The sequence below is a fragment of the Lethenteron reissneri genome, chromosome 3, assembly GCF_015708825.2.
Source record: "Lethenteron reissneri isolate LAM-NWPU_2019-01 chromosome 3, ASM1570882v1, whole genome shotgun sequence".
Classification (NCBI taxonomy): domain Eukaryota; kingdom Metazoa; phylum Chordata; class Hyperoartia; order Petromyzontiformes; family Petromyzontidae; genus Lethenteron; species Lethenteron reissneri.
In genome coordinates this window covers 8,707,557-8,730,949 of record NC_083781.1, presented here as the reverse complement: position 1 = coordinate 8,730,949, position 23,393 = coordinate 8,707,557, and the positions used below count along the sequence as shown (strand labels likewise).

Genomic DNA, 23,393 nt, shown 5'->3' with positions numbered 1-23,393 from the left:
CTTTGATTGCTTGCTAAAGGTTTTTTATTTGGTGTTTGAACAGCAAAACACCTGTTTTATTGCCAGAAAGGGCAAAAACTCTTAATATTTTCATACTTTGATACTGGCAAAAAAATGTCCCATTTTGTAGCTGCTCTTACCACGAGCTATAAAATCCTCTGATCGTGCATTGCCCTTGCATTTGTTCGCCTTTTGGCATTGTCTGGCCTGACACTGGTGAGGCATGGCCATACAGAAAGGCTGCCTCTGGTGTAGATCAATAACTTTCAAAGATAACGCGTAGATTATATTATCAGCATGTTCACAAGCACGTGTGGTTAATGCAATGTGGTGTTTGAACATCTGTGCTGTTTGAACATCTTAACAACACCTGCTTTATTGCCACAAAGGGTACAAACCTATTTTGTCATGAATAAAATATGTTCCATGATATACTTCATACCAAGCCAATATCTACGCAGTCACGTTGAGAATACGCATCGCCTGGCTTGATAATGTTGCCAATTCCTCCGATAAAGTAGAATAAAGTTGTACAAGTTCAATTCGTCCGTCCAGCAGCGGGGCAGTGAGGGTTATTCGACCATACTTCACCACTCTGGTCAATGCGGGGTGGTGGGGTAGGTACAAGGACTATATGGGTGTTGCTGCACCCCAGATGATTTCACCTGCCCACAAACACCCACGTAATCCTGTTGTTTTGTTTTGTGTTTGGTGATCAACCCATGCAATGATTAATTATGTTTGCTTTTTTGACTACTTGTGTTGTGGTTATTGCATATATGATGCCTTGAATAAAGGTGTCAGTTTTGTACCAGTTTAAAAGGGTAAAAACCTATATTTTGCCACTGGTAAAAGAGATCTCAGTGTAATTATGGAGGCTTTAGCCCAGCTTGACTTTGGGGATTGTACCTGTTAACCTTCATCTATCCTGCTAGAACCCCCGTGGTGAAGTATGGTCAAGTTACACCCGTGGCTATGTATAGTGGACATATAATTACTCAATACAAAATAAAATGTAATCGGCTACAGTGCATACCTTGAGGGTTTAGCACTGCTGTATTAACATCTTAAAATGAGAACAAGATCCAATTTTATTTCCGAATCACTTCAGTTCCCCTCAGAAGTAGTATGTTGCGACGTCAACTCGCTCTCGTGAGAAAGAAAACACTCTTTAAATCAAACAAATTTAGCACTTTATTCAAAATCCCGCCATAACCAGCGTGGTGAAGTATGGTCAAAGTCAGTCCCATGACCCGCACGGCGTGAGTTTTAGGCCCTCAGCCAGCAGTGGAGATTCACAAACGGGCTTGTGCGTGTACAGTACATGTTTATAACTATAATAATAATGATACATTATGGAGTTATAGAATTTGGCGGGAACATGTTGGTGCCATGAAAAGACCCGGCTGGTTAGTAACCGCGTCGCGTAAAAGGAATTCGTGGCTGATGAAACTACAACAAATGGTTGTTTACGCATACGTTTGTTTCATGTTTATTTTATTTTATGGTGTGTCAAAGTCAGCAATATTTTTTTTGTAAGTTATGTTTTCACTGGTTACCAGCGCACGGCAGCATGCAATGTTAATGGAAGGGGGCCTTCCTTTAGTCATGATGTGGATGGAGAACTGTCCATCATACTACTGTGTGTTAGATTAAAACATAAATACTATACATTAAATACATAGATTCCAGCCAATCCACCAAAAGATAAAGGCTTAACCAAGCTATACCGGTCATGGGTTTGTTTTTAACCATACTTCACCACGCTGGTTAATCTGTGTTGGTTGAGGTTGGATTATGGAGGGTGGTGAGGGTGGCAGGTCCATTACTGATATAATCTGCCACTGAGACTAGCTGTGGCCAGGAATTGAACTCGGTTTTCTCGGGTGCATAGCACAATGTGCCCGCCGCCACCACTACACCCTTTCATACATAATTGAGATAATTGTTAACAATATATAGAGATTCATTGTGTCACTGATGGGCAGTGGAGGAGGTCATGTTTGCCAAGTCCTCATTATGGTGGGTTTAGATTGCGTTTCGGTACTGAAACGTGGCCTGGTAAGGTGGCTCAATGAGGGGAGGCGAATGTGGCCAGATGGCCTGTGGAGCATATTGTCCGATTTGAAGTTAAACCCTGGGCTGCAATTTCTATATCGCAATATCACCCCATAACCCCCACTCCACCCAGGATGCACCAGTACCCTACAGCAGTGGTTCCTCATCGGTCTGGGCCTGTGTGCTCACTGTCAACCTTCAAAACCATTTTTGTAAATCACCGTGCACCAGTAATATATTTTTGAAATGTTAACCCACTAAATCGTAGCATCCGCAACAGTTCCACGGATCAAGTTCCTTGCCAATGTTGTTGCCAAAATCAATGTGTCGCTGATAGATCATCATCAGCCATGATCAATCCACTGATGGATGAAGGCCTCTCCAAGTTGTCGCCATCTCTGGCGATCCTGCGTTGTAATAATCCACCCAGCAGCGCTACTTGTCGGGTCAAAGTGATGTCTTGCTCAAATGAGCATCTCGGCTCTCCAACTTACAGCCCTGAGCCAGTGGTGGACATTACTCATTGCTTTGGCAGGGGTGAGTCTATCAACAGGACAACCACTATTGACTTCTTCACAAATTGGGACGCATTTTAGCGACCCCAGGAGGGATGATGGGTTGAGTCGAACCCCCAAACAGGGTGTCAACTCGCAACCTTGCGATTGCAATCCGCTCGCTCTGTACGAGCTGAGCCACCGGGCCGGATTTCATTGCAGCTGCTCCATATATATAGATTATAAACTTCATTAAATATTTATCTTATTGAGCTCTTTTCCTGTACTTAATGCCATGTGTAAATCTACATCACGGAAAGATGATGAAGCCTAAAAAAACCAGCCCATTGATTACGATGTTTGATTACCTTATTCGCAGAGCGTGCCACATATTGTGTATACTCAACGTGCAGCGGGCCCACTGAATTATTGATGGTGTTGTCGCTTGCGTTTAAAATCATACACTGTATGCCGCACTGGAGGCGTCTCCTCGGAAACCCTGGGTGATGTTCGCATCGCACACGTCCTCCATTTTAATTACACTTAAACGGCGCTAGCGTGTCGAGTACGCAACAGAAGTGCAGCTTTGTGAATTTCACACATTTTGGTCACTGCTGTGCTCTGAATGTTGCCCGTTCCCCAACTGTTGCTTGTGGCCTAGCATGGTTGGTTGGTAGAGCCCCCCGTACCCACAACCTGTCTGCCTTCCCACCTCTTCGTAGCCTGGGATCTGGGTGCCCGTGCAATTGGACGGCCTGCACACTCCAGAGCTACGCCGGTAGTTTTGGTGTCAGTAGCTGCGCTGTGAATGTTGTTTCCTTCTCATTCCTCCTCCTCCCCACCCCTCCGCCATTTTCCACAGCAACATGGCCACCGAGGTGGTGATCGCCGGCATGGCGGGCAAACTGCCAGAAGCCGACAACCTCAACGAGTTCTGGGAGAACCTCATCAACGGGGTGGACATGGTGACGGAAGATGACCGTCGCTGGAAACCAGGTGGGAAGGGCGAGCGGTTGGGGTTACCACCTGACCTGGTTTTCCCAAGATATTCATCTTTATCACGGTCGCTAAGCACAGGCCCAAACTATGCAAATTTGCCATAAAAAATAGCACTGATTAAAGTTGTTGTAGATAAGAGGTAATACTCTTCTTGAATTGTACAAGGTTATTATTGTAAGTGCTTGGGGAAAAGCAGTGTGGTAAGTTGGTAAAAAGGTGGGCGAGTGGATGAGTGAGTGGATGAATGAATGAGTGAATGAGTGGGTGAGTGGTTAAGCGTGCAGGGTGAGGGTGAGCGGGTGAGTGGGTGAGTGTGTGGTTGTGACCTGCAGTGTTAGTGGTGGTGGTTGAACACAGCCAGATGGACGAGATGACTCGGTCGGTGTCTGATAGGCCGAGGCCTCAACACGGCTGGAGGAATCGAGGAGTAATTTGCTCACAGGAACGGTAACCATGGTAGCCGTGCCTCTGACGACTCTACTAAATATCCCGTCCTCCATCCCCGTGCCGCAAGGTCTGTACGGGCTGCCCCCTCGAAACGGCAAGCTGAAGGATATCAGCAAGTTTGACGCGGCGTTCTTTGGCGTTCATCCCAAACAAGCCAACACCATGGATCCCCAGCTCAGGCTGCTCATGGAGCTCACCTACGAAGCCATCGTAGATGCTGGTAACGCGTTGCGTTTGCGCGTGTCTGCGTGCGCGCGTGCCTGCGTGCATGTTTGTCAGCCGTTCTCATTTGCCGCGTGTCCATTCCACGTGCATTTACTCTGGTCTGCTCGTCTGCGTTGGTTGCGTGTGCGCGTTGTTTGCCATGAATGTGTCGTTCGCACGTTTGTGGGTTTTGGTGTTCACAGTTTTCATTCATGCCTTCGCATCGGTGGATCTGTCTTTGTCATCCACCTATCTGCGTTTTCTTGTGTTATCCATATTTGCCTTTCACAGTTTCACGTTTGCTCGTCTGTCGTTCAAGTGTTTGTGTGTCTGCACGTTCGCGCTCTCACTCCGGTGCTTGTGTGGAGTCCACGTGTAAGGGTACAGACCTGTACTCGAGCGTGCGTGTGCGTCCCTGTGCTTGCATGCTCTTGTGTGTGTGCTCGAACGTGTTGCGCGTGCGTGCTCGTCGCTTGCGTTTGCTCAAAACAAATTCGTACTTGCATGCATGTGCTCACGCGCATGTGTATTCATGTGCGTGCGTGCACGTGTGTGTGTGTGCGTACTTAGTAGGGGGCACAGGTGGTGCATCGGCCAGTCATCTCAGTCAGTCGACCCGTGGCACCTGAGTCTGCCCCGTTACCTCCTGCCAGTGGGCGTTCGACACTTCACCTGGCCTCAACTTGCACATAGCCTGGCACAAGCGCCGTGGTGATGTCACCGCCACTTAGTGGCGAATGGCGGTTGTTGTCATGCGCACTTCCATGCACCCAACCTCACGTGCTCCTGTGTGTGCGCGTGCTTGCGACAGGCCTGAACCCCCAGCAGCTGCGTGGCACCAACACGGGCGTCTGGGTGGGTGTGAGCGGCTCGGAGGCCGGGGAGGCCCTGAGCCGCGACCCCGCCGAGCTGCTGGGCTACAGCATGACGGGCTGCCAGCGCGCCATGCTTGCCAACCGCCTCTCTTACTTCTTCGACCTCAAAGGTGAGCGCCGTCGGTTCATCTGCACCGGGGGTTGGTGGGGAGGGAGCGTTGCGGGCCGGAGGATAGGCTCAGATGCCACACTTGCGAAGAGGATAGGCTCAGATGCCACAAAGAGGGGCAGTATTGGACTCAGGGGGGCAGGAGGGGGGCCCATTCACTCGTTGCTCCAGGGCCCACGATACATGCTCACAATACTAGGCCACTTGCTAAAAGCATCAGAATTAACACTGATTTACAACAGCATTCATAAAAACATTGGTTTGCGATTATATAAAAAAACAGCATCGGTAATAAGGAAAAGGTTTCCCACTGCTGCTGTAAATCCTCTCCAGGCTGACCTATTTTACCAGGTAAGGCCTACCTAGCTATGAGGTTCTTTTTCAGAAGTGATAGCTCAACGAAGTGGCTCATCACGTTGACATGTATAGCAGCCGAATACTCTAATCGCTCGTTGATTCTAAATGTGGAGGGGCAAAACCGGAGGACCTGGAGAAAAATACACACTGATCCCCCGCCCCTCCCTCCCTCCCTGACCCCGCAGGCCCCAGCTCGGCCATTGACACGGCGTGCTCGTCCAGCCTGCTGGCTCTGGAGAACGCCTTCCAGGCCATCCGCTCGGGCCAGTGCGAGGCGGCCGTGGTGGCTGGCGTCAACCTGCTGCTGAAGCCCAACACCTCGGTGCAGTTCATGAAGCTCGGCATGCTGAGCCCCGAGGGGACCTGCAAGGCCTTCGACGCCGCCGGTGCGTCGAGGGTTTACCGCATGTCCGCTTTTTTTTTACACCGGTACTGGCCCGGTTTTTTATCGGCCGTGCCTTGCGGTTATAATTACGATGATGGTGATGATAGTAATAATACGCTTAGTTTTTTCGGTAAAGTCGCGTAGGTAAAAAAATGAAATTAAAATTAATTTAAAAATATATATATTATTATTGAAAAAAATGAAATAAAAATTAATAAAAATAAAAGAATATTATTATTATTTTATTTGTATTAATTTTAATTTCATAATATTATTATTATTACATTTTTATTAATTTGTAATTTCATTTTGTTTACCTACGTGACTTTACCGAAAAAACTAAGAGTATGAATCCTTGCAGTCACGAAAGCTTCAAATCTAGAAAAAGATAGTAATAATAGCTCGTGCAGTGAAGAGTGACTGAGTTCAAAGGTCGCGCCAGCTGCTGCTGTTAGGTGGCCTGTGTCTCATCTGCAGCAGCAGCAGCATGCCCATAAATCCTTAACGAGGCCATAACTCAAGGTAGAGCTCCCACAATCATCTGGGATATCAGTAAAGTTTGTAAAACATTAATTTTCAATCTGCTTTCCCTTTCGAGTACGAATGAATGGGGTCACAGCGGTCAGGCCTGCCCTGTGTTTTGACACCAGAGCTGTGGAACAGCTTCACCAGAAGTATCGTGAATTTTGTTGTGATTATTATTGCTCCGCTTATTTTCCCAGGAAAGTCTCGCTGAGTCTCATGACTTTTTCGCGAGGCTCCTGCCAAGTGTTTGACAGGAGGGTGCGATGATTTTGTGTGTATTCCATATCGGTAATTTGCGGTGTCATTTTGTAAATTTTGTCACGGTTGGACCGTTGACGCCGGCACACAATGATCCTCACCTTGTCCTTGATGTCACGGGATCTTCAACGTGCAGTGTTAATCATTTACCTTTGTTTGTGGTCTCACGTACTGCATGGGAGGCGCGGTATAAAACATATGTAGCGATACCGATGATGATGGTGGATAGCGGTTGGGACGAGCGGTGCCGGTGCCGCACTGACGGATTGGCCGTTGCTGATTGCACCTTCGCGCCCCCTAAACTCCTCCACCCGCCCCCCCGTCCGCATGTCCAGGTAACGGCTACTGCCGCTCCGAGGCGGCCGTGGTGGTGCTGCTCACGAGCAAGAGGCTCGCCAAACGTGTGTACGCCACCGTGCTCAACGCACGCAGCAACACGGACGGATACAAGGAGCAAGGTAACGCACACGCAGCTACAACAACACGAGTCCCAACCTCTGCCTCTGTGCGTGCGTGCGCGCGTGCGTGGGTTTTTGTACGCTCGCTAGCAATGCTCGTGCCAACAGCCCAGTAAACGTGGAACGTTGGGCCAACCACCGTCCAATGGTTTCAACCACGTGGCCACTTTCCATGTTTACTGGGAGTCTGTTAAAGGCTGCACGGGGGGTATCTTAGTCTTTGTTAGCGCGTCTGTGCTAATGCGTGCGTGCGTGCGTGCGTGCTGTGGTGCCCGTCGCAGGCGTGACGTTCCCGTCGGGCGAGATGCAGCAGGAGCTGCTGCGCGCCGTGTACGCCGAGTGCGGCGTGCCAGCCGAGCACCGTCGAGTACGTGGAGGCGCACGGCACCGGCACCAAGGTGGGCGACCCGCAGGAGGCTGGCGGCATCGTCAACGTCTTCTGCCAGGGGGAGCGCCCGCCCCTGCTCGTCGGCTCCACCAAGTCCAACATGGGCCACCCCGAACCGGCGTCCGGCCTGGCCGCGCTGGCCAAGGTGAGTTTGGCGCCCGCGTGCGTGCGTGCGCGTGTCTGTTGCCGCGCAGCGGTTTAGCGCATTGCGCTAAGAACCCGGCGAGCCAAGTTCTACTCCCGCTCGTGACCAATAACAGCGGCGAATATTTGAATCGGTCCTGGGCCATGAGTACTTGTTGCGGTGTGTAAAACGTCACCGCTAAGGAGACAAAGGCGGCCGCTCGTGTTCCCGGCCACACCACCCTCTCGTGTGCCGTGCTGGCCTTTGTAGGTGCTCGCTAACAGCACTTGCCCCAACAGGCTTGTTGTACTCGCTGTATCTCATGTCCATCTCCTTTCCATCTCTGCTTTCCTCTCGAGTTATTGTACTAAATCATCATCAACATCATCATCATCCCTCGCGGTTCTGCGATGCAGCGATCACATCATCTCGCTGCCCCTGCACGGAGCTGAAGCCGCCACTCCGCCTCCGTGTTGGACGTCCCCTCGGGCGCGTTCCCCGAGAGTTGTCGTCATCGTTACGAGAGTTCTCACGATCGCTGCATTACGGACGAACGGGACGGATGGCACCGAACCCGATAAAGCCCCCTCCTGTGCCCGGGCGTTCAGGTGATCCTGTCCCTGGAGCATGGCGTGTGGGCGCCCAACCTGCACTACCACGAGCCAAACCCGGACATCCCGGCGCTCACGGACGGCCGCATCACCGTGGTGACGACGCCCACGCCGTGCCGCGGCGGCGTCGTCGGCCTCAACTCGTTCGGCTTCGGCGGCTCCAACGTCCACGTGGTGCTGCAGCCGTACGGCAAGCCGGGAGGCGCCGGCAACGCCGGGACCGACGTGGCGGAGCCCGGCGTGCCCAAGCTGGCGCTGGCGGCGGGGAGGACCGCCGAGGCGGTGTCGGCGTTGCTGTCGCACGCGCGCGCCAACGCCGACAGCCCCGGGCTGGTGCGGCTGCTGAACGAGGTGTCGGCGCTGCCCACCACCGGCATGCCGTTCCGCGGCTTCACGCTCGTCGCCGACGAGGAGGGGGGCGAGGAGGAGGAGGTCGGGCAGGGCGCCAGCAACCGTCCGCTCTGGTACATCTGCTCAGGTGGGTGCCGCTCAGCCAGGGCCGCTGCTGCGGTTGTTGTCGTCGTTCTCGTAGTCACCGTCGCGGTTATCACCGTTGCGTTAAACTGAAATTACTTTGGCTTTGTCGGGTGGTCCAACCCACAAAATCTGTCTCGAATCATGTCGTACGATTAAACGTATTCACTGCGTTCTAAATGAACTGCGAGCCTGGGCCACGCCTAGGTCTATTGAAACCTTCAATTATTACTGAGTGCATGGAGGATTTTTCCACACCACCCCTGTGTGTGCCGTGCCGGCCTTCAGCGGTGTTCACTAACATCACTCGCGTAACAGCCTGCGTAGTCCAGAGGTCGCAAACGGGTTTTGATTCCTTACCCATACCCGGCCGCACCAGGGTCGCAAACTACCCATACCCGTACTCGGCCGGGTACGGGTACGGGTAGCCGGGTATCGGGTAGGGTACGGGTATCGGCTACCCGGTTGCGACCTCTGGCGTAGGCTGTGTGTGCGTGTGGTATTGCAGCGGCTAGCGCGCTGCACTACGAATCCGGGGACCAGAGTTCAATTCCCGCTCACGTCCGTTACCGGTGACGATTACCTAAATTAGCCCTTGGCCTCACGAGGTCAACTCAGCCTCAAATGAATAACTAGTGCAACGTGTAAACATCGCCACTGGGGAGACAAAAGCGGCCGGGCGTGGTTTCGGCAACCCACTGCCTCGTGTGACGTGCCGGCCTGCATCGGTGCTACTGGCTAACAGCGTTTGCCCCAACAGTCTGTTGAGGCTTCACGTTGCACCCGTGCAGTGCGCGCAGGCATGGGCACGCAGTGGCCGGGCATGGGCAAGGACCTGATGTCGCTGGGTCCGTTCCGCGCGTCGGTGGAGCGCACGGCGAGCGCGCTGTCCGACACGGGGCTGGACCTCGTGCGGCTCCTCACCCACGCCGACAATTCCACCTTCGAGGACACGGTCAACTCCTTCGTGGGACTCGCCGCCATTCAGGCAAGGCCCGCCGGCCTGCGGCTCCGCCGCTCGCTCGCTGCCCCAAATACCAGATGCCGCGACCTCCGTGTTAGAAGAAGACCCAACGGAAAGTTGGACGCACCCCGTGATTTATCATTGCAGTTGTACTCATCTGGTCACACGCGCGTGCGCACGCACACAGCTATTTGATTACTAGACGCACCCCCAACGGTGGGATAAAGTCACCGAATCCGGAGAATACGGTCAAACAACAGTAAGCAAACAGGCAAGGGCCTGTTTCACCGCGCCAAAATAAAATCATCAACAGCCATGATCTATCCTCTGCTAGATGAGGGCTTCCCCTGGATTCAAATCCACGATTTCTCAGCGGTGCAGACTCAGAGCTCTGACCTCCAAGCCGCCCCGGCCGCTTCCCCCCGGCCGCCTCGCCCCCCAGTCATCTGGGCCCGGCGGCCTTACCCCGGTGGCGTGTTCTTAAAAGCGGCTGACATCACGTGCATTGCTGCCGCCCTCTGTGCGCCGTGCAGATCGCGCAGATCGACATGCTGGCGGAGATGGGTCTGCGCCCGGACGGCATCGTGGGCCACTCGGTGGGCGAGCTGGCGTGCGGCTACGCGGACGGCTCGCTGTCGCGGCACGAGGTCGTGCAGGCGGCGTACTGGCGCGGCCGCTGCATCAAGGAGGCCAAGCTCCCCGCGGGCGCCATGGCGGCCGTCGGTGAGAGACGCGCTCGCATCATCATCGCACGCGCACACAAGCTCGTGCGATTGCTGGTGCGCACACGCTCACGTACACGGCTACGTGCACGCTCGTGCGTTCTCGTGAGGCAGGCTCGTACAGTCGCGTGCATCGCACAATCGCTCGCTCGCTCGCTCACATGGGATGTGCGCCAAATGAGCAAAAGTGCCTTAAACTAATCACATTTGTGCAACCGCCCTATAAAACGCCACTGCGTGGGTTGTCGCGGTTATTTTTTGGTCGTACCGTGTAATGTTCGACGACTCCACATGTGAAGCTGCGTTAGGAAGGTCTCGTGTTGAACAACAAGCGGTAAATTAATGGAAGATAAGAGAGGGAGTGAGTGAGCAGATTAGAGAACGAGTGTGTAGTGAGCGAGCGCGCGAGTGTGTAGTGAGCGAGTGAGTGAGCGAGCGTGTGTGAGCGAGCGAACGAGTGTGTAGTGAGCGAGTGAGTGAGCGAGCGTGTGTGAGCGAGTGAGCGAGCGAAAGAGTATGTAGTGAGTGAGTGAGTGAGCGAACGAGTGAGCAGTTGAGCGAGGGAGTAGTGAGCGAGCGTGTGTGAGCGAGTGAGTGAACGAGTGTGTGTGAGCGAGCAAACGAGTGTGTCGTGAGCGAGTGAGTGAGCGAGTGTGTGTGAGCGAGCAAGCAAGCGAACGAGTGTGTAGTGAGCGAGTGAGTGAACGAGCGTGTGCGAGTGAGTGAACGAGTGTGTAGTGAGCGAGTGAGTGAGCGAGTGTGTGTGAGCAAGCGAACGAGTGAGCAGTTGAGCGAGAGGGAGTAGTGAGTGAGCATGGCTGCCTCTGTGCCATTGCCCCCAGGCCTCACTTGGGCCGAGTGCAAGAAGCAGTGTCCGCCCGGCGTGGTGCCAGCGTGCCACAACTCCGAGGATACCGTCACCATCTCCGGCCCCAAGGTGCGGTGTGCACAAAAGAGACACGCACACACGCGCACCTTCACGCTGATATACACACACATACACTGATAAACACACACACGCTGATAAACACACACACGCGAGAACGCTCACACTTGTACTTACACACACAAAAGACAGAGATCCCCCGTTTAGCCTCAACAGAATGTTGGAGCAAGTGCTGTTAGCGAGTAGCACCTATACACTGATTACACATGCACAGAGAGCACACGTGTGCAGTAGTTAGCGTACCGCGGTGTGAACCCTGCGACACAAGTTCGATTCTCGCTCACGACCATTAACAGTGGCGAAAGTTTCAACCCATTGTGGGCTACCCCCTAGGACGACTCAGCCTTAAATGAGTACCCGGTGCGGTGTGAGTAGTAAATCATCAGTACCGGGGAGACAAAGGTGGCCGGGCGCGGTGTTGACCAAACCACCCCCTTGGCGCGCCTTGCCGGCCTTCACAAGCGCTACTCGCTCCCGGCACTTGCCCCCCAAACGTTCTGTTTAGGCTACACGAGGAACCTTTGTCTTTGCCTGGCTCGTTGTGCCGCCCTCCCCCCCCCCCGCCCACACCCCCCTAGGACGCGGTGGCCGAGTTTGTGAAGCAGCTGCAGGCGAAGGAGATCTTCGCCAAGGAGGTGCGCACGGCTGGCGTGGCCTTCCACTCTCACTACATGGCCTCCATCGCACCCGTGCTGCTCGCCGCCCTGCAAAAGGTAACCCGCGCGCCGCTCTCACCTCGTCGCAGCCCCTCGTCATGCCGACGCCGCCGTTGTCGTTATTCTCCTCGTTACGTTCATCCGTGAAGGCCTCAGGAGGGTCCTGCCAAGTAGTAGCGGGGGGGAGGGGGGGGGCGACGATTGCTGTGTAGATCCCACTTGAGTCATTTGCGAGTAAATATTTTAAAAATTGGCAAAAGCTTGGAACCATGACGCCGGCATCGCGGGATCTTTACCAGTCCACTGTGAGTGAATCGGACGGCGCGTAGTGTTCTATGGTTAATACTCCCGCAGTATTAACCAGGGCGGCCACTGGTTTCGAGCCGTGGACCTCTGCAACGAGCGCTGATCGCGCCACCGCTACGCCGCAGTGTCGCTCCCCACACTCGGCGTCTAATCGGCCCACTGCTTCACCGCCTCACCACCCCCTCGCCGGCTCACCGGCTCGCCACCCCACCGGCTCAATTGCGCGTCCGCCGTGCCGCCGGGCCCGCAGGTGATCAAGCAGCCGCGCGAGCGCTCGGCGCGCTGGATCAGCACGTCCATCGGCGAGGAGAGCTGGGGCAGCCCTCTGGCGACGTACTCGTCAGCCGAGTACCACGTCAACAACCTCGTGAGCCCCGTGCTCTTCCAGGAGGCGCTGCAGCACGTGCCGGTCGACGCCGCCGTCATCGAGATCGCACCGCACGCCCTGCTGCAGGTGCGTGAGGGTGTGCGTGTTTTGTGTGTGTGTGTATGTGTGTATGTGAGGGTCAGCGTGTGTGTGAGGGTCGTGGAGCGGTAGTGCAGCGGTTAGCGCGCTGCGTTATGAACTCGGCGACCCGGGTTCGATTCCCGCTCATGGCCAACACCAGTGACGATTATCTGAACCGGTCCTGGGCCTCCCCTAGGTCGACTCAGCCTCAAATGAGTACCTGGTGCGGTGTGTAAACATCGCCACTGGGGAGACAAAGGCGGTCAGGGCGTGGTGCTGGCCATCCCACCCCCTCGTGTACCGTTCCGGCCTTCATAGGTGCTCGCTAACAGCACTTGCCCCTAAAGTCTGTTAAGGCTATACGGGGGGTCTTTGTGTGAGGGTCGGCATGTGTATGTGAGTGTCAGTGTGTGTGTAAGGGTCAGTGTGTATGTGAGGGTCGGGGTGTGTGTGAGTGTGTCAGTGTGTGTAAGGGTCAGTGTGTGTGTGAGGGTCGGGGTGTGAGTGTCAGTGTGTCAGTGTGTGTGTGAGGGTCGCTGTGTGTGTGTGAGTGTCAGTGTGTGTGTAAGGGTCAGTGTGTGTGTGCCATGCCACTCATGTGACATGCGTGCCGTGCCATGCGCCATCTCCCTCCCCAGGCGATCTTGAAGCGCAGCCTGAAGCCCACGTGTTCGTTCATTCCCCTGATGAAGCGCGACCAGAAGGACAACCTTCGCTTCTTCCTCAACAGTGTGGGGAAGCTCTACATCAGCGGGTACGGCTCTCTCTACACACACACACACACACGCCGACCCTTACACACACGCACACGTACACGCTGACCCTCACACACACGCGTGTCGTCACGCGACACCGGTTTCCTTAGCGCATGGACTCGCTGGACGCTTACGTCACGTGAACAATCCAAAATATCTGGAATGTTTCCGCGCGGGCATGTTACACTAAACAAAAAAACGATTATTTATTTAACGAGGTAAGGCTCACTGAGCTATGCAGCTCTTTTTCAGAAGCGACCTGGCCACAAATGATAGCTCAACGAAGTGGCTTACGACGTGGAAATTTATAGCAGCCAAATACTCTAAAACGCATGATTCTAAATGGAGGGAAAAACCGGAGGCCCCGTAGAAATATCCACACGATCACGGGGAGAGAAGCACACAATCTCCAAATGCACCCCCGACCTCCTTTATATCAGGCGAGGTAGTTAACATCTCGCAACTGTGGCGCACCGATGTTCCCCGCACCAGGGTGAACCCTGACCCCAACAAGCTGTACCAGCAAGAGGGGACCCAGTTCCCGGTGCAGGCCGGGACGCCGCTCATCTCACCGCATGTCGTGTGGGACCACTCACAGACGTGGGACGTGCCGCGCGCCGAGGACTTCCCCTCGGGCTCCGGCGGAGGCGGCGGTGCCGTCGTCTTCAACATCGGTGAGACGTCTTCTTGGTTCTTTCGGTAAAGTCACGTAGAAGGGAAGTAATAAAATAATAAAATATTAAACATAATTAAATAATTCTCACGACGTTTCGGCCACAACGCAAGCGGCCGTCCTCAGGTGAAGACCAGGTCTGTCGGGGAGACAGCGTCTGAATGAAACACCACCACGCTTGGAGCGTATATTAAAGCTGGGTTGGAAGGGGGGAAGGGCGCCTTGACAAAAGAATTTGCATATCAAGAGGAATTTAGCATATTTATGGCAAATGCAGGTATGTGATTAGTACTACTTGTGAAATGCGTAGGAGGTGGGCGGGGGGTTTCAAAGTCATATTATGCCCGTGCATTATGCAGGATTAGCAGCATCAAAGGGAGGTGATAGGGGTAGCATTAATAAAGGGAAGGAATGTTAATAGTATGTAGCTGCAGTAACTAAACAACCACGTAAAAAACTAAAGTATAAACTACATAGTATCATCAGTATACTAAATATACTCTCGAATAAGCTGAGCTTCTAACAGTAAGTAATACATTACAATTCTATGTCGCAAAAAAAAAAAATCGGTGAGACGCTCGCGTAAATCATCGTCGTCATCGCCTGCACCGCCATCGTCATCGCCTGCACCACAATTGTCATCGTCGTCACCATCATAATCATCAGCACCATCATCACGTGATTGCTGCATCATCAGCCATGGATTATCCACTCCTGTCCTGTGAAGCGACTATCTCACTCATCAGCATCATCAGCAGCATCGTCAACCGTGATCTATCCGCTACTGGATTAAGGCCTCCCCATCCGTCGCCACCTCTCTCGCCCCTGCGACGCAACACTTCACTTCGTTCCAACACAATCACTCGTCCACGCACATCATCGGCAGTAGCCGGGATCAATCTGCTGCCGGACGAGCGTGTCCGCAAGCCGTCGCCGTTCCACCCGGTGCCGCAATCGTGTCTCACCGCGGAGCGCGAGACGGACACCGATAAGAATAACAGCGACGGTTTTTCTCACCTCGCCTCGGCGTCCCCGTGACTCGTGTTGCCGCCGCGCGTCTCCCCCCACCCCCCGCCGCTCCCCGCAGACACGAGCCCCGAGTCCCCAGACAGCTACCTGCTGGGCCACTGCATCGACGGGCGCGTGTTGTACCCTGCCACGGGCTACATGGTGCTGGCGTGGCGAGCGCTGCTGCGCCAGGCGGGGCTCTCCTCCGAGACGCTGCCCGTCGTGTTCGAAGACGTCACCATCCACCGCGCTACTATCCTGCCCAAAGCTGGTGAGCGTGTGCCCCTCCCTCATCACACCAGGGGTGCTGCGTTCAGTGGGGAGAGCGCTACAGAGAGAGCGCCCTTCAATCGAACGACCCGTCGGCAGCCCCGGAGCGCGTTGTCGTGAACGCGAGCCGACGGTCTCGAAGGGGCAGCCGCGCCGAGCGCTGGGTGGGCGTGTCCGAATTTCGGCCAATCGGAGGAGATGCAGAACCTTCGTCGGTGCCAACTCTCCTAACGCAGCCGTTCCACGCCTCCGATGAGCACGGTTGGCTATGTACGGTGCGAGAGAAGTTCAACGTGCACACGTAACCCGCCACCAGAGCACTCCGCCCATTGATCGCACCCCAGGGCCGCCACCGGTACGGCGCTACACTACAACAAACCGGGATCCGTCGAGGGACGAAGCACAAGTGTGTGCAATATGAGCGATTCCCATTACTTTCCCAGAAATGCTCTACCGAGTCTGATGTTTGGTCAAGTCCATTAATGAGTGTGTCTGTGTGCATGCGTGCACCCGTGTGTGTATGTCCGACCCCGTGCAGGCTCCGTGCAGCTGGAAGTCCGCCTCATGCCGTCCTCAAACCGGTTCGAGGTGTCCGAGGGCGAAAACCTGGCTGTGAGCGGTACGGAGTCATCCGCTCAACCATCCGCTCATCCATCCGCTCATCCATCCGCTCATCCATCCATTCTTTCACTCATTCGCCAACGGGGAACTGTCGTCTGGTTCCAACTCAACGGAGCCGAAGCGGATTCCTGCTCAAAACGTGACCCCACCCGCCCCCCCCCACCCCCAGGCAAGGTGTACATTCCGGAAGACACGGTGCTGGAGAACCTGCGGAGCCGCATCGCGGCCGTGCCGGACGCCAAGCCGGAATCGGAGCTGCCGCTGTCGGCCAGCGAGGTGTACAAGGAGCTGAGGCTGCGGGGGTACGACTATGGGCCCACCTTCCAGGGCATCCTGCAGGCCAACAACAGCGGTGAGGCTCGCGGCGCAGGGAGGCGGTGGTGGGGACGGCAGCGCTGCAATGCCGAGAGCCTCGTCGTCGTCGTCGTCGGTTACACGGCGTCGCCTCTCACGTGGCGTCGCTTAACGCGGGACGTAGCCTCGCCGCCCCATAGCTTCGTCACCACCCCACGTAGCCTCCACCTCATGGCTACACCTAACCGTAGCCTCTCCGCATGATTACTCTTCTCATAGCACCACGATCCCATAGCATCACCGAATACGACTTTCAAATGCCGATGGTGGGCCACGCATTGAAGAGCACACACACACACACCTGCTTCACATCTTTCACTACAAGGGGCCCCTGAAATACAAGTCACTGCACGTGGCGCAAAAATTGTTAAGCCACGAAGAAAATTATCCCCTCTCATAACCGATTACAGTGATGGCCGTATAAATATGTATTGCTTTTATATATATTTAGCTGTTTCGAATGGATTGCCTCCTGCGGCCGCGGTCCCAATTAAGTGAAGTCGTGGACCGTGCCGGCCCCGTGGGGCCCACAAGCTTCCCAGCACCACCATGGCGTCTGCTCTCCATGCACGGCACGCCCCTCCGCAAAGCTTCACCGCATCCTCCTCCCCTCCTCGCTCTCTCTTCGTGTCTCCTCGCCGTTGCCGCGCGGAGGCTGCATTATCTCCCGCCTCTGACCCGCCGCGCCCTCTCCCCCCCTCCACCCAGGCTCGGAGGGACGGCTGGCGTGGGACGGCAACTGGGTGCCGTTCCTGGACGCGATGCTGCAGATGCAGGTGCTGGGCCTGCAGGGCCGCAGCCTGCGCTTGCCCACGCGCGTGCGCTCCGTCTTCATCGACCCCGAGGCGCACGCGGCACGCGCCGCGCAGGGCGAGGACGAACGCACGGGTACGCGCACGCGCGCACGTATGGGCACAAAGACAAAGGTCCCCCGGGTAGCCTTGACCGGACTGCTGAGCCACAACGAGCTTCTTAGCTCAATGAACAACCGACTGAAGTGCTTATATGGGCGTGCATGCAGACCTGGACACGTGATCACGTACACACACGGGGATATGCAGGCACGCACGTATGCATGTAAAAATGGGACACATGAACGAGGACAAAGATCGCCCCGAGTGAGCTACACAGGCTGTTGGGGAAAATGCCGTTAGCGAGCACCTATGAAGACCGGCACAGCACACGAGGGGGTGAACAAAAACACTTTAAAAAGTCTGTGTACAAATACACTGCACCTCTGTCCCGACAGCGGTGGAGGTGTCGGTGGACCGTGTGCTGGACCGGACAGTGGCCGGCGGCGTGGAGATCTCGGGGCTGCACGCCACGCAGGCCCCACGGCGCCAGCAGCAGCAGGCACCGCCAGTGCTGGAGGAGTTCCACTTCGTGCCCTACGACCAGCAGGACCTGCTCGCCGACGCCGGGCGCCACGCCTCGCTGCACGCCTACCAGCGCAGCTGCACTGGTGAGCCCGATTCGCGGGGTCCGTCGTGAGAGCCGCCGCCCCACCACCGTCACCCGTCCGTTAGCGCCTGGATACAAACGCTGCTGTGTTAGCTCCATGAGCGCCATTGCCAGAGCCGGAACATACTCTTATTTTTTTCGGTAAAGTCACGTAGGTAAAAATTTTAATAAAAATTAATAAAAAATTAAATAAAATAATATTTTTTATTAATTTTTTTAAATTAATTTTAATTTCATTTTTTACCTACGTGACTTTACCGAAAAAACTAAGAGTATGAATCCTTGCAGTCACGAAAGCTTCAAATCTAGGAAGAGAGCCGGAACAATTTGTCGATTACTGACGACAAATTCTAATTGACATCCAACCTCCCCTCCCGGAAGCCACACCCGCCGTGATGCGACCGATAATGATGACATCACCAAGCCTCGCACATCGGTCGACCAGTCAAACGGATAATCGGCTGATAATAATCTTAATTATGGAGCTTTCGAGTTTTTTTACCGTTTTATCTGGCAACAAAACTGACACCTTTTTTACAAGGAGTCATGTTTGCATTGACCACAATACCTGCAGTCGGAATGCAAACAAAAAACACAACTCTGATAATGTATGCACTGTCCTTGAAATTGATTGGTCCACACCCGAGACAGCTTTCTTTAGAGCCTAGTCTCACACGGTGTTGGAGCTGCACGCCACGCAGGCCAAAAGGTGTCAGCTTTGTTGCCAGATAAAAGGGTAAAAATTATCATATTTTGCTACTGGCATATGAGGTTCCAAGCGGATAATCGGCTCTTGCCATTAACCACGTAACCACATTTCCACACGGCAGCAAGCTCGGGCTGGCTGGCGTGGCTAGTGGCCGTCCGCTACACAGCATAAAAGCTTCTCTCCACCCCCCCCCCTTGCCACCCCCCGCCTTTCCGCTCGCACCCCCCAGAGTGCCTCCGGGAGGTCATCGCCAAGTTCCGCAGCCACGGCATCAAGTTCCCCGTGTCCGGCCTTGACGACGCGGTCATCGGCTCGGGCGCGGACGCGGAGGTGCCGCCGCTCGACGCGGAGAAGGAGTCGGAGCGGGGCCTGCTGTCGGTGCTGCGCACCGTGCGCGACCTCTCGCACAACGGCAGCTTCCTGGGCGAGGTCACGGCCACCATGGCGCGCGAGCGGGGGCGGCTCTCGCACGACGCGCTGCTCTCCGCGCTGCTCGACGGCCCCGTGCTCAAGAACTGCCTGGACGTTGTACTGGAGAACTCCACCAGCAAGAGGCTGAAGATCACCGAGGTGGGTTGGGTGGGTTGGGTGGGGTGGGTGGGTTGGGTTGGGTGGGTTGGGTGGGTTGGGTGGATGGGTTGGGTGGGTTGGGTGGGTTGGGTGGGTTGCGTAGGTGGGTGGGTTGGGTGGGGTGGGTGAGTGAGTGGGTTGGGTGGGTTGGGTGGGTTGCGTGGGTGGGTGGGTTGGGTGGGTTGCGTGGGTGGGTGGGTTGGGTGGGTTGGGTGGGTGGGTGGGTGTGTGGGTGGGTGGGTTGGGTGGGTTGGGTGGGTGAGTGGGTTGGGTGGGTTGGGTGGGTGAGTGGGTTGGGTGGGTGGGTGGGTGTGCCACGTGGACTGTGCCGGTTTGGGCGGTGATGAGGCCCGGTGGTCAGCGTGCTCGCCACTTGTTGCAGAGGTTCAGGGTTGGAATTGAGCTGCGAATATAATAGCCAGAATAATGTTCCCTGCCATCACTCACAGTGGGCGTTAAAGATCCCCTGACATCATTCACGTGGTGGTGTGATCGTAAAAAAGTGGCAAATTCGAAAATGACACTGCTAAATTACTCGATTGGGATTAAACACGCACAGTAGCAATCATTGCTCCCTACTGGCGGTCGACTGCCCCAGGTCACTCTTGCATATGAGGCTGATGTGGTGCGGGATGATCTGGAGCTGATTGGACTTGCCGATGACTGGTCCCAGCGGTGTGCTAGGGTCACCATACAAATGTACCACTCATTTGAAATTATCCTGTAAATTGCTAAATTGGCCAAAAAATAATTATCGCAAAATCGCCTTCCTACCGGCAGACTGTGCCCATCTGCGACGCACAGCTAACCCGCGACAGCCCTTGGTCCTGTCGGAACGGCGCGAATACCAAACGCGCTACACGTCGATTTGTCGTCGTCGTCACCGCCGCGATGTCCGCTTCCCCGCGCAGGTGCTGTCGGGCGAGGGCAAGCTGTATGCACGCGTCGTGCCGCTGCTCAACACGCACCCCATGGTGGAGCTCGACTACGTCGCCACGGACGCCGCCCCCGAAGCCCTCGCCGCCTCCAAGGAACAGCTGGACGAGATGGGGGTGACGACGGCGCAGTGGGACCCGGCGCAGTCCGGCTCGCCCGCGCCCGCCGCCGACCTGCTGGTCTGCGACCTGGCCGGTCGCTCGCTCGGCGCCGCCGCCTCCGATTCGCTCGGCAACATGGCCGGCGCGCTCAAGGAGGGCGGCTTCCTGCTGCTGCACGCCGTCTTGGCCGGAGCGCCGCTCGGCGACGCCGTGGGGCTGCTCACGGGGCGCATCCCCGACCAGTGCACGACGCTTACGCGGGTGAGCGTGCGGGGCGGGGCTGCCGGTGTCGCCCGGTTCCGGCTGTACGTACGCACGTGCGTTGAACTTTAGCCGATCGTGCCAGTCGTAGGTGCGGGTCGCTTGAAGGTGGACGCACGGTTGCTGCCCGGCGTTGCCCCGCACGCATGGCCTACTCTTGATGATGGCGCGGGGGTCGTTAACGTCCGCCGCGAAGCAAATGGCGCGTACGTTTGGGTGTAATGCGCCTGCAGTATTCACCGGGGCGGTCGCTGGGCTCGAGCTGCTAATCTCTCTCCGCCTCGACGAGCAGGAAGCATTTCAAACCCTTCGCTTAAACTATAAACTCGTTTTTTTAAATTTAATCAGCTAAGGCCCACTGAGCTACATAGCTCTTTACTCAGAAGCGACTTGGCTATCACAAATGATAGCCCAATCAAGCGGCTTTTCCCGTGGACATTTATAGCAGCCAAATAGTCTAATAAATTTGTGATGTCGATTCTAAATGTGGAGGGGAAAACCGGAGGACCCAGAGTAAAATCCACTTCAAATATATTGGGATCGAACCCACGGCCTCCTGTATACCAGGCGAGGCAGTTAGCATCTCGCCTCCGTGGCGCCCTTGACTGTACTTCACCACCACGCCGGTCCGCAGGCGGAGTGGGAGGCAGCGCTGAAGGCCGCGAGCCTGACCCTCGTTTCCAAGAAGACCTCCTTCTTCGGCTCGGCCATCTTCCTCGCCCGCAAGACATCGGCCGGGAAGGGGGCAGCAGCGGCGCTGGCGCTGTCCGTGGACGACCTCACCTACGGATGGGTGGAGCAGCTGAAGGTGCGACGCGCCGCGGCGGGCTCAATCACGCACGCCGTGGCGCCGGCGCGCACACGTTCCCGTGACGGGCGCGCGGTCTGAGCGTAGAACATCCACTGTTGACTTCCACCACAAAGCGGTGGTCGTTTTACAGACCGCGGTTGTGATGGCAGGCCGAGTCAACCGCCGGCCAGGATTTTAACCCTCGAGCTCTGCCGCAGGACTGCGATGCAGAAAAGTGGGCAGCGTGGCGATCTACCTGGTCAGAGCCAAGGCGTTGTTTGAATTTGAGCAGGGGCCCATTGGAACTCGGTCCGTAGAGGGACATGGCACGCTGAGACGTAGACAGAGATTGGTGGTGTAGATAGCAGCGAGGTAAGCGAGAGAGGGAGACCTGCAGACGGGACATACAGGGAAGCGATCGCACCTACGTTCGTCGTGACGTCACGACGTCTTGTCAGGATCCTGGAGGCCCGGGGATGGAGGCCCAGCGTAGGATGCTGCATCGCGGCCCGCTTATTAATTAGTGATGACAAAATAGGTCCTCTCTGCGGGGCCCTCTTTTGTGTGAGGCATGGGGAAAGTTCGTGCCTCTTGCACCCCTGCCCCGTGACCTTGGCGGCCCTGACATCTGTACGTGGCCCCCCAGCCCACGCCGACTTGATTTTCAGTGAAGAACTCTGGCATGGACGCCTGCGAAACTACTGAACACTAGACGGTGGACGTAGTTAGCCGAGCGCTGACACGTGTGTGTCTGCGTGTGCGTGTATCTGCGTGTATCTGCGTGTGTGTGTGTGCGTGTATCTGCGTGTATCTGCGTGTGTGTGTGCGGGCTGCGCTGGGAGCAGGACGAGCTGCTGGCGGAGTCGGAGGTGCCCGTGTTCCTCACGTCCACTGCCTGCGCTCACTCTGGCATCGTGGGGATGGTGAACTGCCTGCGCCAAGAACCCGGCGGCCAGCGCATCAGGTGTGTGTGTGTGCGCGTGCAGTCCGTGCCAAAATGTCAGACATCGTGTCAGACATCGTGTCGAACAGCGTGCGGTACAATCCGAAAACACGTCGGAGAGCTGTACAGCCCAACCGCGAATAACCTGCGTAGTGGCAGCAGCTTCCCAGCGGTCATGGGTACGTGGCACCAGCGTGACGGTCGCGCCTCTCTCCTCTCTCTCTCTCGCAGGTCTCTGTTCGTCAGCAACCTGGAGGCCGGCTCTAAATCGCCGAGTCTGCCCTCGTCCTCCATCCCGGCAGCGGTCACCCAGAAGGACTTGGTGATGAACGTGTGGCGCGACGGCGCCTGGGGCTCCTTCCGGCACCAGCTGATTCCAGCCGGTAACCACCCCCCCCATCACTCGCCCCCCCCTCTAAACCCAGAACCGACTCTGGTAATATTTGTTTAACAAACCAGACTATGCTTACGAGGTCCGAGCTGGTCCGGAGTACATTGCACGAGTCGATCGTGTGCTAGCCAAGCGTTCCGGATCATACGTCTAAAACATTCGGTCGCGTGCTCGTCTGACGTTCGGGGGCTTCCTCTATGCCCGGGCGTGCCGCCTGACGTCGGCGGCTCTTGCGTGCGGTTCGTGTCGTCGCAGGCGGCGCCAGCGGGGCCTCGGTGGCGACGGAGTACGCGTACGTGAACGTGCTGACCCGCGGGGACCTCTCCTCGCTCGCCTGGATCGCGTCGCCGCTGCGCCACTTCCGCAGCAGCAGCTCCAGCATGGTGCAGCTGTGCCGCGTCTACTACGCCTCGCTCAACTTCCGCGACATCATGCTGGCCACCGGCAAGCTGCCGCCCGACGCCATCCCCGGTGAGAGAGCGCCGCGCTGTACCGCGCGAGGTGGAGCGTGCCGGCGTCTGGCTACGGCAGGAGAGGTGGAGCGCGCCGGCGCTTGGCCGGCGCCGGCAGCGACTTGGGCGTGGGTAGGCATTTGCCCGATCTGTTTGAATCGACGCGTCGCGGCTGCGTTGCGGGTCGATACATTCCCTCGAACGTTGATGGGGAGTTCCTGTCATCGGATCACCCGCAGTGCGCGCCCGGACCCATCGGCTAAGCCATGTGGTTAAGCCTGCGCAGTGCT

General features: G+C 55.9%; 1 protein-coding gene across 1 annotated transcript in view; it reads left to right on the top strand.

Moving 5' to 3' along the window:
• FASN (fatty acid synthase) overlaps positions 1 to 23,393 on the top strand; it is a 40,783-nt gene that overhangs the window by 5,413 nt on the left and 11,977 nt on the right. The window contains 26 exon segments of the mRNA XM_061557253.1: positions 3,415 to 3,548; positions 4,066 to 4,218; positions 5,014 to 5,187; positions 5,729 to 5,929; positions 7,047 to 7,169; positions 7,451 to 7,518; positions 7,520 to 7,702; positions 8,290 to 8,770; positions 9,567 to 9,754; positions 10,264 to 10,453; positions 11,295 to 11,389; positions 11,977 to 12,111; positions 12,611 to 12,814; positions 13,447 to 13,562; positions 14,056 to 14,237; positions 15,324 to 15,515; positions 16,053 to 16,133; positions 16,305 to 16,487; positions 17,198 to 17,377; positions 17,739 to 17,951; positions 18,889 to 19,229; positions 20,141 to 20,527; positions 21,162 to 21,335; positions 22,163 to 22,281; positions 22,492 to 22,643; positions 22,907 to 23,122. Of these exon segments, the coding sequence (XP_061413237.1) occupies positions 3,419 to 3,548; positions 4,066 to 4,218; positions 5,014 to 5,187; positions 5,729 to 5,929; positions 7,047 to 7,169; positions 7,451 to 7,518; positions 7,520 to 7,702; positions 8,290 to 8,770; positions 9,567 to 9,754; positions 10,264 to 10,453; positions 11,295 to 11,389; positions 11,977 to 12,111; positions 12,611 to 12,814; positions 13,447 to 13,562; positions 14,056 to 14,237; positions 15,324 to 15,515; positions 16,053 to 16,133; positions 16,305 to 16,487; positions 17,198 to 17,377; positions 17,739 to 17,951; positions 18,889 to 19,229; positions 20,141 to 20,527; positions 21,162 to 21,335; positions 22,163 to 22,281; positions 22,492 to 22,643; positions 22,907 to 23,122 (4,861 nt within the window). The 5' untranslated portion in view covers positions 3,415 to 3,418.